At 39.9% G+C, this 17,511-nt stretch overlaps 1 protein-coding gene across 1 annotated transcript in view; it reads left to right on the top strand.

Annotated features, from left to right (window-relative positions):
* The window catches only part of OCA2 (OCA2 melanosomal transmembrane protein), a 221,053-nt gene that overhangs the window by 48,600 nt on the left and 154,942 nt on the right, over positions 1–17,511 (top strand). Inside the window, exons 3-4 of the mRNA XM_068140672.1 lie at positions 11,858–11,956; positions 12,539–12,727. Of these exons, the coding sequence (XP_067996773.1) occupies positions 11,858–11,956; positions 12,539–12,727 (288 nt within the window). The remainder of the gene's footprint in view (positions 1–11,857; positions 11,957–12,538; positions 12,728–17,511) is intronic.

Here is a 17,511-nt window from a genome sequence, read left to right as displayed (position 1 = left end):
TCCAACACCACCCAACCAACTAAACCATGCAACCGAGCACCCTGTCAAGTCTCCTCCTGAACACCTCCAGTGATGGCAACTCTGCCACCTCCCTGAGCAGCCCATTCCAATGGGCAATCACTCTCTCTGTGTAAAACTTCCTCCTGACCTCCAGCCTGAACCTCCCCTGGTGCAACCTGAGACTGTGTCCTCTTGTTCTGGTACTGGTTGCCTGGGAGAAGAGACCAACCCCCACCTGGCTACAACCCCCCTTCAGGTAGTTGTAGAGAGCAATAAGGTCACCCCTGAGTCTCCTCTTCTCCAGGCTAAGCAATCCCAGCTCCCTCAATCTCTCCTCATAGGGCTTGTGTTCCAAACCCCTCACCAACTTTGTTGCCCTTCTCTGGACATGCTCCAGCAAGTCAACATATTTCCTAAATTGAGAGGCCCAGAAATGGACACAGTACTCAAGGTGTAGCCTAACCAGTGCAGTGTACAGGGGCAGAATGATCTCCCTGCTCCTGCTGGCCACACTGTTCCTGATGCAGGCCAGGATGCCATTGGCCCTCCTGGCCACCTGGGCACACTGCAGGCTCATGTTCATCCTATCATCAACCAGCACCCCCAGGTTTGTTTTATCTGTAAACAATGGAGACACATTGCTGTTGGTGAGAAAGTTACTTTTCTCTAAAAGTTGAAGGTATGAACAATGTTATCTCCAAATTCTTGGAATAAAACATATGGAACCATAATTTTTAAAGAATTCTTTTTTAAAAAAGTAAAAATAGAGTATTCATGACTTCATCTTTAAGTATGGCTCACTAATTACTCTTTTCAATCTCTGAAACTGGCTTGAGTGGCATGAGAGTATATTATAAGATGATGCAGGGCTAGAAGCATAATTACATGTGACAGTTTGTCAGTACATTGCTTGGGTTAAGGAAAATTGTATCAAAATAATCCCATTTCAATATTGTAGGAAAGTTCTCCCTTATCTGGGAAGTTGTCAATGGTCTCCTTTTAATAGTGCTTCCATTTCTTGCAACATCCTTCAATTCAGCTAGTCTGAAAGTGAGTCTTTATACTTCAACATATATTCTCCAGCACCTTTGGGACTACAACTTCATAATCACTACAATGCTTGAATAATAACCTTCTCTGGAGGTGGACACATGATCCAGTAATTTCTGATACCTACCCTTCCATTCATGTTTCCATCACCCAAGAGCCCCATATTGCATTTTTAAGGCAGTCTGAGCAGAAATAAAGTTAAAATATTAAGTTTTGACCTCTTCCTTAACTTTTGAGAACCTTGAGATTGTCTTACAGAGCACGAAAAAAAAAAGGTGAATCCTCCTTTATTTGTCATGAATTCAGTTAGCACCACTGCTTGTGAATGCCAAAGAGAAATGCTGGCATTTAAAAGCCAAGGTTGTAGAATACGCCAAAGTATTGTAAGTACATCTATGCTTAAAATGTTGCTGTTAATTTGCTTCCCTATAGTAGATTCATTTTTTACTATGCCCTGCAGCACTAAGAATTATACTTCTTAACAGGTTATTCATGTAATCCACAGAGAAATGGAGGTTTTGGAATTTGGAACATTACCAATACTGGCTATTGCTGCCTACTTTAAATTTGTAGCTCGTTGGCAGTAACCAATAGCTAAACTCTTTTGGCAGCACCGGCTCCTTCAATGTACTTTCTCCTTCAGGCTGTCTGCAGTTTTTGCATGTTCTCTATTGTAGTTTCCCAGGTTTTTTTGCTGAAGCAAAAAATGGAGAGAGGGAAACAGCAGCTACACTTTGTTAATGAGACTTCTCAGTCCTTCAAAAAGGGTAAGGTTTTTGGAACTACCCCATCAATATGGCCCTGCTGGATAATCATGAATCACAGAATCACATAATTATTGAAGCTAGAACAGACCTCCAAGATCACCAAGTCCAGCCTATGACCACTGCATTGACTAGACCACATCACTAAGTGTCTAATTACCCTTTCCATGAGGAAGTGCTTCCTATTATCCAACCTAAACCTCCCCTGGCACAGCTGCAGGCTATGCCCTCTTGTCTTGTCACAAGTTGTTTGGGAGAGGAGCCCAATGCTCACCTTACTACAACTTCCTTCAGGTTGTACAGCGTGACAAGGTCCCCCTTGAGATTCCCCTTCTCCAGGTTAAATAACCCCAGCTCCTTCAGTCTCTCCTCATAAGACTTTCCCTCCAGTCCCTTACCAGTGTTGCCACACCCTTCTGGACTCCTTCCAGCACCTCAATATCTTTTCTGAAGTGAGTGGTCCAGAACTGCACACAGTGCTTGAGGTGAGGCCTCACCATTGTCGAGTACAGGGGCAGAATTACATCCCTAGTTCTGCTGGCCACACTACTCCTGATACAAGCCAATATGCCATTGGCCTTCTGTGCTGCACGGGCACACTGCTGGCTGTCTACCAGCTCTCCCAGGTCCCTCTCTTCCTGCCTGCTCCCCAGCCACTCATCCCCCAGTCTGTAGCGCTGCATGGGGTTATTGTGGCCAAAGTAAACATCTGGGCTGGCCTGGATTTCCACCTCTGTTCTGTCTCTGCTCCCTTGCTGGGTGCTGTAGGACAGGCCTTGGTTGAGCAGGTCATGGCCCTGCCTGGCCTGTGGCCACTTTCTGCTCATGGGCAGCCTGACCTTGTGGTGCTCTGACATGGGAATGCAAAATGTGTGGAGAACAAATTATTTGTCTTAGGTAGAGCCAAAGAAAGCTTCAGTGCATCTTAAGGATTAAGTACTTTTTTAAACTTCATCTACTGCAGTGAGATCCTGGTCTGTTAACTGTGTCTTGATGTCTTCTTGATGGAGACTCCCCCTGACAAGGGCTGGCAAAGACTCTTGAGGGAAAGGATCCACCAAGTCTTGCAGGTAACTGAAAATTTCATTTTCCAAGGAAGTAGTATGACCCTACAAAGTTTGTTTTGATTAGAAAAAATCTATACACCACCAAAATCACAGGAGATACTCTTTTCCAAATTATTTCTGAACTTAGAATTACCCTACTTTTTAAAATGGCAGAATATTACACGAATGAAGGAGAGACCAATGCTCTTGCAGGACATGTTCACTCTCTAAATCCAGTAGAAATGAATGAAACAAAGACTTTTTGTGTTTCCTATAGAAGTGACCATTTCCATCTCAGTAAAACTCAGCACATGTTTCATTACATCTCTCTTAAGCATATTCTTTATTTCCCTGGGGTCTTGGCATGGTAGGTGCTTCTTAATATGACACTTGCCAGTTGGCTGTGCCTCTTGCAGTATCTTTCTGTCAGGCACTGCCAGTGTTGTGGTTCTCAGGGGAATCCTGCACAGTCCTGTCTAATAGAAAATTAGGAAAGTCGACGGGAGAACAAATCTGCATTAAGTAATGCTCTAACTGCTGAATTCTTCTGACATGGTACATGCTTTTAAAGAGAGATTATTTGCTGGTTTAGTTCAAGCTGCATAAAGAAGTCATCAGAAAGCATTTAATGCCTGTTCAGAGAAGCGAGCTCTGGAGTCTTTGATACTTCCCTTGACTTAGTGTATCAGTTGACCATACTTCACTTGTGATAAGTAGTCCTAACATTTCCCTCATGATGCACTACCACTGAGGAGAAAACATGACAGAGGGTTTTGTCTCTCTCATATGATATGTGTATATCATAATGTTGACAGATGTGTGTATACAGTAGCTTAATAGACAGTGAATGTTTAAGAACTGAGTGCTATGATGTTGGTAAGCACAGTTTGTATTGTGTAATTGTTGTCCAAAAGTGGACTTTTTCAGAAATTGACAGATATCAAATCTGGTGGAAGAGTTTCAAGTATAGTAAAAAACTGGTGTAATGTTTTCTTTGGGTGTTAGGTTGGGGGTTTTGTTTTGTTTTGTTTGTTTGTGATTGTGTTTTGTTGTTGCTGTTGTTTGTGTGTTTTTTGTTTTTTTTTTTCTGTAAAAACATCTGCTTTTCAGTTTATTTCTACACGATGATTGCAGTTATGCCAGAAGTAATTAGTTCAGGACATACAATTTGTATAAATGTTCTCTGTTCAGGGAAGATGATGCTTCTAAAAATAGGCTATATAAGAATATAGAAATGATAAATTAAAGTCTTGCTGTTCCTAGTCTCCTGTATGATTAATTGTTTCTTGTATTCTTACACTGTCTGCCTTCTCCTTTAGGAAACTTTCCTTGCATTTGTATTGTATTTGTTACAATCTCCTGGCCCAGTAGTATTCCTAGACTTCTGTTCAAGAGGTAGTCTCATTGGTAACGGTCTTTGTGATCACTAATTCAGGGGAACATGCTAAATTATACTTTTTTACCTGGAGAGATTTGGATTTGAATTTTTTATGTAGTGAAATTTCCAATTAGTTACGTACAAAATTATTGATGTTCTTTGCATAATACATATCCTTCCATATTCACCTTTTCTTCCTGACCAAATCCTTTGCATAGAAGTGAGCATTATTGCTTTCTGTTGTCATAGAAATAGCTCTTTCACTGATAGCTGCACGCACAATGTAGCATATGGGAGACGAATCACTCATTGTATTAGCTGATATTTAAAATGTATGCTTTTCATTATGGGGAGTGAAAAAAAATCTATTCACCTTTTCAATACAAGAGTAAATAATAGGTTCCACTCAAATCTAGTGATTATTTTAAGTGTTTGCCAGCTATCTAGGATGACTGTGGTCTTTCTTTCTCTCAGATTCTTACAGGATGCTTACTTCTTTTGTTGTCTTCTGCTGCTTGGGATTGAAAGATTGCTTTTTGCTGAACAACCACAAACCCTTTGTTTTCATTTTATTTAAAGTGGAATATGTAAACACGTTAGGAAATGCCTAAAAATGTAGTCAGGGGGAGGGTCTGGTGCTCAATGGCAGGAATTGAGTTCTGTCTTTGTACTTCATCCCAAGTTCCCCAACCTTGAAAGTTATCACTAGCAGGTAATATGAAACAGCAGTGTGTTATGTCTGGAACCTGCATCACTCTTCAGCTACTGATTCTGAATGATGTCTAAGAAGTCATCATCTCACCAGTAGGAGGAACTAGAGTTTTCCATGTCTCTTCCTTTCCTCTCCTGTGCTCCTTATACCTCTTCATGTGGCCAGGTGATCAGGGAGAGTCTGCTTCTACTTAAACTGCTCGAATGACTCTAGGAGATTGAAGGTCATATCTCTTCTGTACAGCTGCAGAGAAGTACAAATTTTCACAAAAAGAGAGTAAGCCTTGTTCATCAATGTGACCAGTGGCATAGCCACAGTTTGTGGGGGCTTCTGCAACAGATGCCTGGGACTTATATTTGGACTGTCATATTTGTTATGATCCTTCTCCAGCTGCATTCAGGCAACTGGAGCTTCATCTGTGGACACCTCCATAACTTGGCAGGACCTGCTGTATCATCTGGGGTGGGGACAGCCCTCCCACAACACTGTTTCATCTTCTGGGTTACCGTGGAAACAGTCACAAATTGTATTTTCTTGAAAGATTAGCAATGGGGAAGCATGAGTTTGACTGCAAGGAAGCAGCTCAGAAAACCTTCTTCCTTGGAATAAATGTATATTCCTGCAGAGAGAGCCAAAATCTGTATACATGGCTGTCACAGCAGTAGCCAAGTGGTTAAGAGCACAATCTTCTGTTTGAAAGAATTTCTGAATTAAAACAACCAGCAAGAAAAATCCCACCTGCAGCAAATATGAGAATAAATATAACCACAGATGTGGTTGTACACGAGGTAGGACATGCTCCTCTCTTTCTAATGTCAGTTCTACATGAATTTTTTCCATATGAGTGATGCTTTGTATGTCTTTAAAGAAGCCCTTTTCAAATATTTTTTCTATAGCTTTTGAGTTTAGCTTTCTCCCATTACTTTTGAGTGAAAGGAAAATGAGATTGTTATTTTTTTTATGTGAAGGTCTATGTGCATGTATTTGTAAATTTATAAGTGTGTAAATGTAATTTTTTAACATATCTTCTCTGATATATAAAATACTAATGATTTTTGAGTCTGAACCATGAGAAAATAACAGTGGGAACAATTGTTGTCCAGTTTACTAGCTCCTTACCTCCACATAGTGTAAATCCAGAGAATTCTTTTCATCCTTTGAATGGGTCTATCCAATATGGGCTGATGAGATGATCCGGTGATTAGCTCCTTAGTACTGTTGCTGAATAGCTCAGTAGAGATGGAGTGGTCCATTCTAGCATGTAGGTATAACCATTGTGATGAAACGTTCAAAGTGTTAACTGATCCTACATTTTGCAATGTCACACTGATATCCTTCTTTACACAGTGTCACAATTTCCATCTACTTACAAGGCTGAGGAGCACCAAGAATGCTGCTAAGAGTTTTTGAACACTGCAGACTTGGTCCTCAAATAGCAGAGGGTCTTCAGGCCTTCCTAGATTTTGATTGCATATGATGTCTGTTATCTTTTGATGAAGCAAATAGCCAAATTGCACTAAGAATGCCTCTACAGAATCATAGAAATATTTCAGTTGGAAAAGACCTCTAAGATCATCAAGTCCAACCATCAGTCTAACACCACCATGGCCATTAAAATGTGTCCTAAAATGCCACGTCCACCTCCAGGGACAGTGACTTTATCACCTCCCTGGGCAGCCTATTCCAATGCTAGTATCCTAATATCCAATATAAACCTCTCCTCGTGCAACTTGAAGCCATTTTCTATTGGTCTATTGCTTGATACCAGGGAGAATAGACTGACACTCACCTCCTACAATCTTTCAGGTAGTGTAAAGAACTTTGTCAGGTCTTGCCTCAGCCTCCTCTTCTCCAGTCTAGACAATCCCAGTTCTTTCAGATGTTCCTTGTAATAATTGTGCTCTACACCCTTCCACCAAATTTGTTGCCTGTCTTTGGACACACTCCAGCAACTTCTTGCAGTGAGGAGCCTGAAACTGAACACATTCAAAGTGTGGCCTCACCAATACCAAGTACAGGGGCACTGGCTACACTATTCCTGATACAGGCCAGGATGCCATTTGCCTTCTTGGCCGCCTGAACACACTGCTATTTCATATTCATCTAACTGTCAACCAGCCCCCCCAAGGTCCTTTTCTGACCCTTTTCTGACAGGCATCTGTCCAGACAGTCTGCCCCAAGCCTGTAGTGTTGCATGGGGTTGTTGTGACTCAAGTGCAGGACCCAACACTTGGCCTTCTAAAATCTCACATATTTGACCTCAGCCCATCAATTCAGCCCATTAACATCCCTCTGCAGAGCCTTCCTACCTTTGAGCAGATCAACACTCCCACTCAATTTGGTGTTATCTGCAAACTTACTGAGGGTACACTCAATCCCTTCATCCAGATCCTTGATGATGATGGGAAAGAAGACTGAAACTGAGCCCTGGGGAACACCACTTCACAGTATCACAGTATCACAGTATAACAAAGGTTGGAAAGGACCTCGAGGATCATCGAGTCCAACCTATCAACACAGACCCCATGACTAGACCATGGCACCAAGTGCCACGTCCAATCCCCTCTTGAACACCTCCAGGGATAGTGACTCAACCACCTCCCTGGGCAGCACATTCCAATGACGAATGACTTGCTTGGTGAAGAACTTCCTCTTCACCTCGAGTATAAACCTCCCCTGGTGCAGCTTGAGACTGTGTCCCCTTGTTCTGGTGCTGGTTGCCTGGGAGAAGAGACCAACTCCTTCCCAGCTACAACCACCTTTCAGGTAGTTGTAGAGGGCAATGAGGTCACCCCTGAGCCTCCTCTTCTCCAGGCTAAACAATCCCAGCTCCCTCAGCCTCTCCTCATAGGGCTTGTGCTCAAGGCCTCTCACCAGCCTTGTTGCCCTTCTCTGGACATGTTCAAGTGTCTCAATGTCCTTCTTAAATTGAGGGGCCCAGAACTGGACACAGTACTCAAGGTGTGGCCTAACCAATGCAGAGTACAGGGGCACAATGACTTCCCTGCTCCTGCTGGCCACACTATTCTTGATGCAGGCCAGGATGCCATTGGCCCTCTTGGCCACCTGGGCACACTGCTGGCTCATATTCAGGCGGCTATTGATCAGTACGGTGACTGGCTGCCTTCATCATCACTCTTTGGGCCCATCCACCCATCCAGTTCTTAACCCAATGAAACATTCACACATTCGAGCCCTGTGCAGCCAGTTTCTCTCCAGGAAGATGCTGTGGGAAACAGTGTCAAATGCTCTATTAAAGTCCAGGTAAACAAAATCCACAGCCTTTCCCTCTTCCACTAAGAGGGTCACCTTGTCATTGAAGGAGATCAAGATTGTCAAGCAAGACTTGCCCTTCATGAACTGGTGCTGACTAGGACTGATACCTGGTTGTCCTGCACATGTTGAGTAATGCCACTCAGGATGATCTATTCCATGACCTTCCCTGGCACCAAGGTCAGACTGAGAGGTCTGTAGTTCTCCAAGTCCTCCTTTCATTCTTTCTAGGTTTGCGTCATGTTTGCCAGTCTCCAGCCAGCTGGGACCTCCCTGACTGGCTAGGACTGCTTGTAAATGATGGAAAGTGACTTGGTGAGCCACTCAGTAACCTGAAGTATGAAAGGCATACAGGAGGCTGTTCAGGGATGACTTTCAATTTTATAATCCATGCTATTTTTTTCCTATCCTTTTTCAACAATTCTTTCTGGAGCTTTCAGCCTTTAAGATTCTTTTATGCCCTAATTATCTTTATTGTTTAATACTACTCATGTTCTCTAATTAGAGTAATCACATCTCAGGAGAGCAGAGTCTTTTCTGCTTTTTCTCTAATTATTTTTGTTTTGTCAAGCCTGGTGTTTTCCTGCTGCTTGTTCTTGTCTATGTGTTTTTTCTCTCTGCAAATTGATGTTGTCATGTAATATTTTTTTTATTTACCTGAAGACCTTTCCAATTTTTCCTGTATTGGCCATTTTTGGCTACCTGTGAAGCTCTACAGTTCCATTTAAATGTGTCAAGAGCTATACCAGAAAGTGTGGATAGCAAAAGTGCAAATGAAAGTGAGGGTAATGTCTTGAACTAGCCTTCTGGATCCTTCACCTCAGGTTCTATCCTTTAAACAACCTTTGACCAAACCTTTATCTTTTCTTCCTATTTGCCATTGTTGTGGTTGCTTTGTCCTTCAGCACACTTTGCATATTGCTCAGTCACTTACAGTATTGGTGAATACTCACTGAGGTGTGGAACTGTCAGTCGATATACGTATGCCTGTATAACACACAGCAGTGCTGCTATCAAACTCCAAAAAATTTAAGGAAAATGAAGTTTTTGCAGAAAGTTTTCTGGTTACTAATCTCAGGTTTTTTATATATCCTAGCAGAAAAGAAGAAAAGTGAGTGTGGAATGCTTAAAAATGAGTGTGATGCAAAGCTGGATCAGAACAGTGTGTAGTATGTATTAGTTGGAGCCATTTTATGGAATAAGTAGCATAATTCTGTTTAAAAGTAGAAACAGCTAATAGGTCTTTTCATGAGCTAAATTTCTGAATGTAAGAGGTCCACCATCAGAATTTTTATTAAAATTGTCACCTTTAGATTAAAGCTTTGAATATAGTGGCATGCCTGGATTAGCTTGGTAAGCACACATTTAAAGTCCTGACAGTGTTTTTGCTGTCCTTGTAGATTTTGTTTCATGAAAGCTCAAGGGAAACTTTCAGATTTAGGGCTATGATAAGATTAAACTTGTTTTGAAATAACAGAGTTTCCCCATTTAATTTCTTTGTTGTTGCTGGTTTTCATGAATGATATTCTCCTATTTAAAAAAGGAAGCACTCTGACAGATTCAGACTATGCATATGCAATCACCTCTTCACAGATGAAGCATCAAGTGCCATGTAACACCTCAATCTGCCTAACAGTTGACCTGAGATAGTGGATAATCCAGCCTCTCTAACTTATTCATTCTCTTCTGTGGACTCTGCAGACACAGTGCTTACAGCAGAGTTTGAATGAGTGTTGTGGCTAGTCAAGGATGAAATAACACTCCACATCTATCATGGCTTCTAGTTGATAACACTACTGAACAAGCAAGCTGAAACCTTAAAGGGAGGTTTTCATTTTACAAAGTCTGAGTTCATGCACACCTCACATATTACAAGAAATTCCAGTCTTCCACTGTGTTACAAAGTTACATATGCAGATTTATATTTTTAAACTCAATTACCAGTCACCTTTGTATATTTTTTAGTTGTCTATGTTTTAATATGTTTTAATAATTTATTTCCCACAGCAGTCCAGCAATAGCAGAAGACATTTTAATTCTTGCAAGTGTTTCTGGGAGTAATGAGATCTGCATATTGACTGTATGTCTAACAGATGTCTTTGGGAATTTCTGGTGGTGGCTAGCTGATGTTCTGAACAGAATAAATCTGAACTTTCTGAATAATGATGGTTTTGATGAGAACTGTCTCTGGAAGAGCCAGGTCTTGGAGAGTGTTCTAAATTCACTCAATTATTTAACATTCCAGCCAGTATCCTATGATGGTGCTTGGTTCTCTTCAGCTGTTTCTCAAGCTTTGGGATTTATGTTTTAACAGAATGTTTCTTAATAATGTTAAGCAGTAGCATGACAAGAAGAAGGCTACTCTGTCAATTACCTACAGCATCAGGACCAAGACTTTGACAGGAACCTTTTGGAAGGGATTCTGCTGCAGAACTAAAGTATTTGTATTTCAGATAAAGCTTTTTTTCTTAATATGAAGGTTGCTGAGGTTGTTGCAATGATTAGAGGATTTCTGGTGGTCCATGTCTCAAATAATATTCATGGGACAGAAATGATCCTACTGTTTTGTTTTATGAATTATATAATGTGAATAGATAAAAATATATGTAATTATTTACCTTAAGAATTTTGCCTCACTAATATTATAGTGCAATTGGACTTGATGATCTTTGAAGTCTCTTCCAATCTTGGTGATACTGTGAATGTAAATTTAGGTATCCAAAGTATAAGCACATGAGTGTGAGTTATGTGTCTATTGCACCTCATGTCAGCCACGGGAAATTGAAAACACGCCCGAGGTTTGTGTGGTCCAGCATTTCACTAGAAAGCTGACTTGGGACTGGCACTCAGGACCAACATGCTCGAGCTGACAGGCACTTCATTCTACTTTCTGTTTCAGGCTTTTTGGGGCAGCAGGACTCTGGCAGTCACCAGGCAGGGACCGAGGACTGGCATAGCCATGTTCTCGCATGCCTGCCTGAGATCGTGACATCAGCTGTGGGAAATGTGAAACATGCCTGGGGCTGGTGCGGTCTAGCATGTCATTAGAAAGCTGATTCGGGACCAGCACCCAGGCAGCCAGCACCAGAACAAGAGGACACAGTCTCAAGCTGCACCAGGGGAGGTTTAGGCTGGATGTTAGGAAGAAGTTCTTCATAGAAAGAGTGACTCACCATTGGAATGTGCTGCCCAGGGAGGTGGTGGAGTCACCATCACTGGAGGTGTTTAGGAAGAGACTGGATGGGGTACTTGGTATCATGGTTTAGTTGATTAAATGGTGTTGGGTGATAGGTTGGACTTGATGATTTCAAAGATCTTTTCCAACCTCGTCTGGCCTATTCTATTCTATTCTATTCTATTCTATTAGATTATTTTAGGGTAAGATAAGTTTATCTTATTTTATGCGGTAGAGTCAACTATGACTACAAGGAAGTAACTACCATGACGAGTTCAAACTTAATGAAACCATAAAACCATAATGAAACCATAATGAAGCCATAAAACCAAATAAACCATAGTTTAGGTGAACACTATTCTTAATGAATATATGATGCACTTGCATCAAAATGTTGTGTGGAACTGTAGTGAATCATTGTACTGCAGACTTATTGCTTTCTTTTTTTTCCTCTCAAAGATACCACTTCAATTTTTCCAAATTATTCAGCTCAAGGTCAAACAACACTGGCTTTACAGAAAAGACACCACTACTGAAAGTTTCCTCAGAGGAAAATAGGTGAGTTACTTTCATTTTACTCAAAATATTTTTTTATAAGCTTTCTTCTATTTAATTGTGCATGTTTTTTTCTTATACCCTGACACTAAACCTGCTGGGAAATAAAGTGAATAGCATGGGTTCTGAGCAAAGAATTACTCTGGAGGGCTTTGAATATAACAAATGGACTGTAAATGGGGAAGAGAAGGATTTAAGGTCCGAGGTCAGGTAACTGCAGGTCATACGTGTTTATTTCCTCTGTGTGGTGCTACATCAGGTGCACTGAAAGGCAGAGCAGAGCTGTAGAAAGCATCCCTACTGGGATTTACACACCAAATCCTGATGTAGATCTCTTTGGTGCATCAGAAAGCTGTTTCTCCCAGGTGCACCTAAACTTCATGGTGTCTGTTCTTGCTCCCCAGTCTACCCAGCTGTGTCACCAAGTGGAGTTCACTCTGTACTGCATAAGTCTTTCTATGACTTTTTTTTCCCCATTAAAATCTCTCACAGTGAACCTAAGGATGTGAAAGGTCAATTGCATGTACCAGCTGTTGAAATAAACCTCTCTTTTGTTTTATTGTGTTTGCTGAAAACATATGACAGGTTGCAGCACATGGCTCTCCATAATCCAGATTTTACCACAGATGATGATTCATGGGACAACAGCTCTGCAGAATTTGAGCAAAGGTTCCAACTGGGAAGTGAAATGACGAGTTTGTCTAGATCTGCTTCTTCTGAGAAATATGAAATCTTGGACAACCTTCACGTCAAGTTCAATTTATCAAAGATGAGGTCTGAATTCAAATATTCATATATTTCTTATTGCATTTTAAAATTATTATTTTTTATTAAAAAAAATTGCAGAGATTAGTTTTTTAAAATAGATGTCTAGAAAATTTATTTTTTGAAAATAAATAAAATAACTCTGCATAGTTATGCAACATCTTCCATTGATATCTTATAAATAAACCCCAGTGAAACTGATTCCAGACTCTAATTAACGATAAAAAGCCTGTTTGTTCTTGTAAGCATCAATCATGGCACCAATTCTAAATTTGTAATTAAATGCCTTCTATATTTCTCTTAACATTTCTATGAAACCATTTCTTAAAAGCTCCTTAGCTGATTCCACAGATTCATTCAGTGTTTTGTTGCTTTTTTGAAATACTTACCTTAAAATATGTATCTAACACAGTCTTTCTGTACTCATCACAGTAGCTTTTCACATATACACAATACTTAGTCTAACTGAGAATATTTCCATCTTTAAGTACATTGATATATCTCACTCTTTACCTCAGTGCAATCTTTTACCTTCTGGTGTGTTGAAGTTTCCCCCCAGCATTAACTTTGCCAGACCAACTCAGTTAGAAGCAAATGAAGCTGGGTTTACAAGCAAGAATTATACTTTACAACAGAATACAATGAATATGTGCAAAATATACACTATTTACAGTATTATACACATATTTACAATTAGCAAACAACACAAAAATCCCCGTGGTCAGAGTCCGGATAAGCTGTTCCACTGCACAACCCTCCCTCCCTCCACCACCACCCCGCCCGCCCCATGCCAAGAGAGAAAAGGAGCAGATAAAAAGCAGGGGTTAGACTTAACTAAACAGTTCAGTCAAGGCCAGCCAAAGGAAGTTAATCTCTCCCAAGCAAAGCAAAAACAGCAGAGATCAGAAGAGAAGAGAGAATTGTTATGTTACAGCCCATCTTATTCTAGATATTTATCCAATGAATTTGTTTAGAATGGTCTTTTCTTTTCCTTTTTACACCAAATAGTGATTTATTTATATTTTTTTCTACTTTTCTGCTTGAAATCTGTAACTAAATTTTAAAGGCATAGCCTAAAACCATCACATACCTGATTTAGCATTGAAATTCAATCTGTTAATGAATTAATAGATACGAATTGGCTGTGAGAGTAGCTCAGTTGGTAGCACATCAGACCTTTAATGGGAAGGTCGTGAGTTCAAGTCTGCAGTGGGCAGTAGTGTCCTCCCTACTCTAGTCATGAGGTCTGTGGTGACAGGTTGGACTTGATGATCTTTGAGGTTCCCTTCCAACCTTAGGAATACTGAATGATACTGAATGAATGAATGAATGTGATAAGAGCTCAAGTTCAAACACTCTCAGGATATTTTGCCAGGGATTTAACTAGCAAACTCTTTAATCCTGAGTGCTAATTCTCCTTGACTCTTCCAGAGTTTTAACACTTTTTACTAGCTTGATTCATCCTCTGCAAATAGCTCCCAGTTTAGCATGGAGCCCAGCAATGCATGTCTACATCTCTGTGTTAATCTGTAGACCCTTTCTGAGATATCTGTGTATCTTTTCCCAATTTGTATGTTGTTTTAGCTCATCATTGGACAATTGTTTTCCTCCTTTCATCATGTATATAGTATTGTGTGGAATGCTGCTCTCCTGCACTGCTGCTGAGCAAATGGAGCAGGAGAATTTCAATGGCTGAAATTAGTGCAATATGAGCAGATGTGAAGAAGTTTGGCAGGTGTTTTTCTTCATGCTTGCCATAGCTTTCTCTGCTATTTGATGAAACAAAAGCATCAAGCAGGAGCATAGAATTCATTGTTTCCAGTTTATAACCTGGAGGGTAGTGGAGTTTTCTGACAGAACTTCCAGCAAAGTATTTTCATTACTATAGTGCTGGTTGTACATATGGAGCCAGCTCTCTTGCCTGTTGTAAATCAGCATAACAGCTGTGATAAATAAATTGAGCTAAATTGCCCCATGTCATGTGTGGATCAGGCTAAAAATCATTTGGTTTAAAACAGAGGGTGAAATCTTTCATAGTTATACTTCATGTCTTTCTAAGTGAAGTCAGGTAGGATTGTGCTGGAAGCATTTATCAGTGCAGGATCTGGCACAGGGTTTGTACTAGCATTGCTGTGCCAGATTAGTACTATGGAGACAGACTGCAAACCACAGATGAATCAACTACTGGTCAGTTCTCAACTGTAAGCTATTAAAAGTGCTGCTTCTCTAATACAAAATGAAAACAGACTGAAAACAGAGTCTTCTGAATTATAGATTTAATAAACAACCACTTCCAAAAGCTTTTTCATTCTATCTTGCTAGCTCCTTCAGATGAGTTTCTGTTACTTACAGACAAGTGGTTATGGATTTATAAAGGCTTAGTTGATGGGTTTTGATGTATCTTTTTGTCTTAAAATCAAATCATTGCTATTTCTTTTTTCATTAATGTGGTGGGTTCAAAATTGCCCCCAACATTAAATTTTCCAGACCAGCTCAGTTGGAAGCAAATGAAAGCTGTATTTACAAGCAAAACTACAATCTACAATGAAATGCAATGAATATGTAGAAAATATACAGTTTTTACAATATTTACAGGTATTTACAACTAATGAGCAGCACAAGGACCACCCTGGTCTTTGACCAGGGGAAGTTAATAGATTCTGCCTCCCTGCCACACCTTACTCCACCTGTACACAAAAGGGACAAGAGAAAGAAGCAGAGAGATGTTAGAACTTAGCCAAAACAATGGAACCAGGGTCAAGCAGAAGTGAGATAGTATCTCTCCCAGAGCAAAGAAGCAAGAGAAGAGAGAAATGGTTTTGTGAACTAAATCTTATGGGAGATAACTCTCCAGTGGGATTGTTTAGAACTATCACTATTTTCCTTTCTGCACTCAATAGTGATTTGTTTACATTTTACCACTTTCTGTACAAGATCTGTGAACAATTGTAAAGACATAGCCTAAAACCATCACAACAATAATTTGTATTATTGTTGTTGTTATTAATGTTATAAATGATATTTTAAAAGTACAAAGCAGAAAATGTGTGTTACAACTAAACCAGTCTGGACTGCGGTTTAGTAAGTCATAACATAATAAATTCTCAGAACCACCAGAATAGAATTGTAATGTAGATAGGAAGAGAATAGACAAACACAATAGAGGATGCATGACTAAGCTGGCACTAGGTATTTTACATAATCACACAGTATCATAAGAAGTTGCCAGTTATGAGGTGCTGATAATTACTTTTGTTGTCATTCCTCTCTTTTCAAGCCTTATTATGTTCTTTCCCTTCTCTACCACCTTGTTTTTCCGTAGAGCAAGGCTACCTGGAATTTGTGAAAGAAACCATCTTACTGGCTTCCTTCCTCTCTTTTTCTTCTTTCTCTAGATTTTTATATTGTGCAAAGTTTTATTAAGGTTTTCACCACATTTATTTCATAGGATAAAGCAATCCCTTTGTACTAGCTTCTCTGTGGCAACATGTTTTTACTAGCTGCTGCTTTTTTTTTCCTCTGCCCATTTGGAGAATCTATAAAACAAGAAATCTTCAGAAAATAATTTAAAAAAAAAAAAAGGTCTCCAGTCACTTATGTTGCTGTTGGTCAATGACCTTGACTTAGTGACTTATTTTCTCTGTGATTGAAATTATTTCTGACTCTCTTCAGACTACTCTGCTTTAATATTTTGTTCTATAGCATGTCAATGCAATTATTTATTGCACTGTTTTCTTCTCAATTTAATTATATTCTGGTAACTTGAAATGTTTTCCTTCTTGCATGTCAATGAGCTTAAATCAAGCCTTACATTTGTCATTCTGTCTGAAAAGTAATGTTTGAATGTTTACTTTAAAAAAAAATAGGATAGGAATGTCAATGCCTTCAATTAATGAAAAGATGTAGTAAGGGCAAATCACCAAAAAGAGTTCTGTAAATTAAGATACCTGTGCAACATTCTTAAGGGCAGCCAGAAAATAGGTTACGAGTTTCCTTTTATGGTAGGACTTTAAAAAGCAGTAATTTAGAAGTTCTAACTATTAAGATTTCTTAGTTGAGAGCATACATTTCAACATTCACATTTTAATTTAGAGTATTCTTGCTTAACCCCCTCAGTAGTAAGCTGTGACACTTAGAAAATTTGACGGCATCACATCTCCAGAAACAGACATTCCTTCAAAGGGCACAGATCTGCTATGGAAAAAATACCTACTTTCGCTGGTTGGTTTATGTACAGATGCTCATGATCTATATATTGGTGTTCAAAGATACACTGTTAAACCCAGGAGATTATTAAAGATTACTTTGGTCTTCAAACCATCTTTTCCTTTCAGGATGTATATTAGAAGTCTGGTTTTGATGAAGTCATTCCTGACTGACACCATCTCTTTATGAAGCAAGTTGAGCTTTCTGCCTGGCTATGCCACCTTGCTTTGTCTCTCTGGGAGAGACCTGGGCAAGCTGATGATGCTCTTTGTTGGGGGCTAAGAGCAGCACTGGAGAAGTGGCTTCAGGTCCCATCACTAGCTCATGCTGCAGCCTCCACTGTCTTTCTCAAGGGGTAAAACCTCCTTCCTGTGCAATAAGATGCAGCTGGCAGCAGACCTAGGGAAGGAGCTTTTGTAGTCACTGAGGTTTCCCAAGACCCTGCTGAGTGAGTTGTGGTGTGCATACCCTGATGTAGTATACTATCACCCATAAGTGTTTTCTGTAATGTTTCTGAAATGTCAGAAGTATTCATAGAACAGAAAATATTAGTTTTACACTACTCATATAATAAATATATATCTCTT

Source organism: Melanerpes formicivorus, unplaced genomic scaffold, assembly GCF_026170545.1.
Source record: "Melanerpes formicivorus ecotype bairdi unplaced genomic scaffold, bMelFor1.0.p_v2 SCAF_1, whole genome shotgun sequence".
In the NCBI taxonomy this organism is placed as follows: domain Eukaryota; kingdom Metazoa; phylum Chordata; class Aves; order Piciformes; family Picidae; genus Melanerpes; species Melanerpes formicivorus.
Note: the sequence above shows the minus strand (reverse complement) of the source record. Positions and strands in the feature narration are given on the sequence as shown.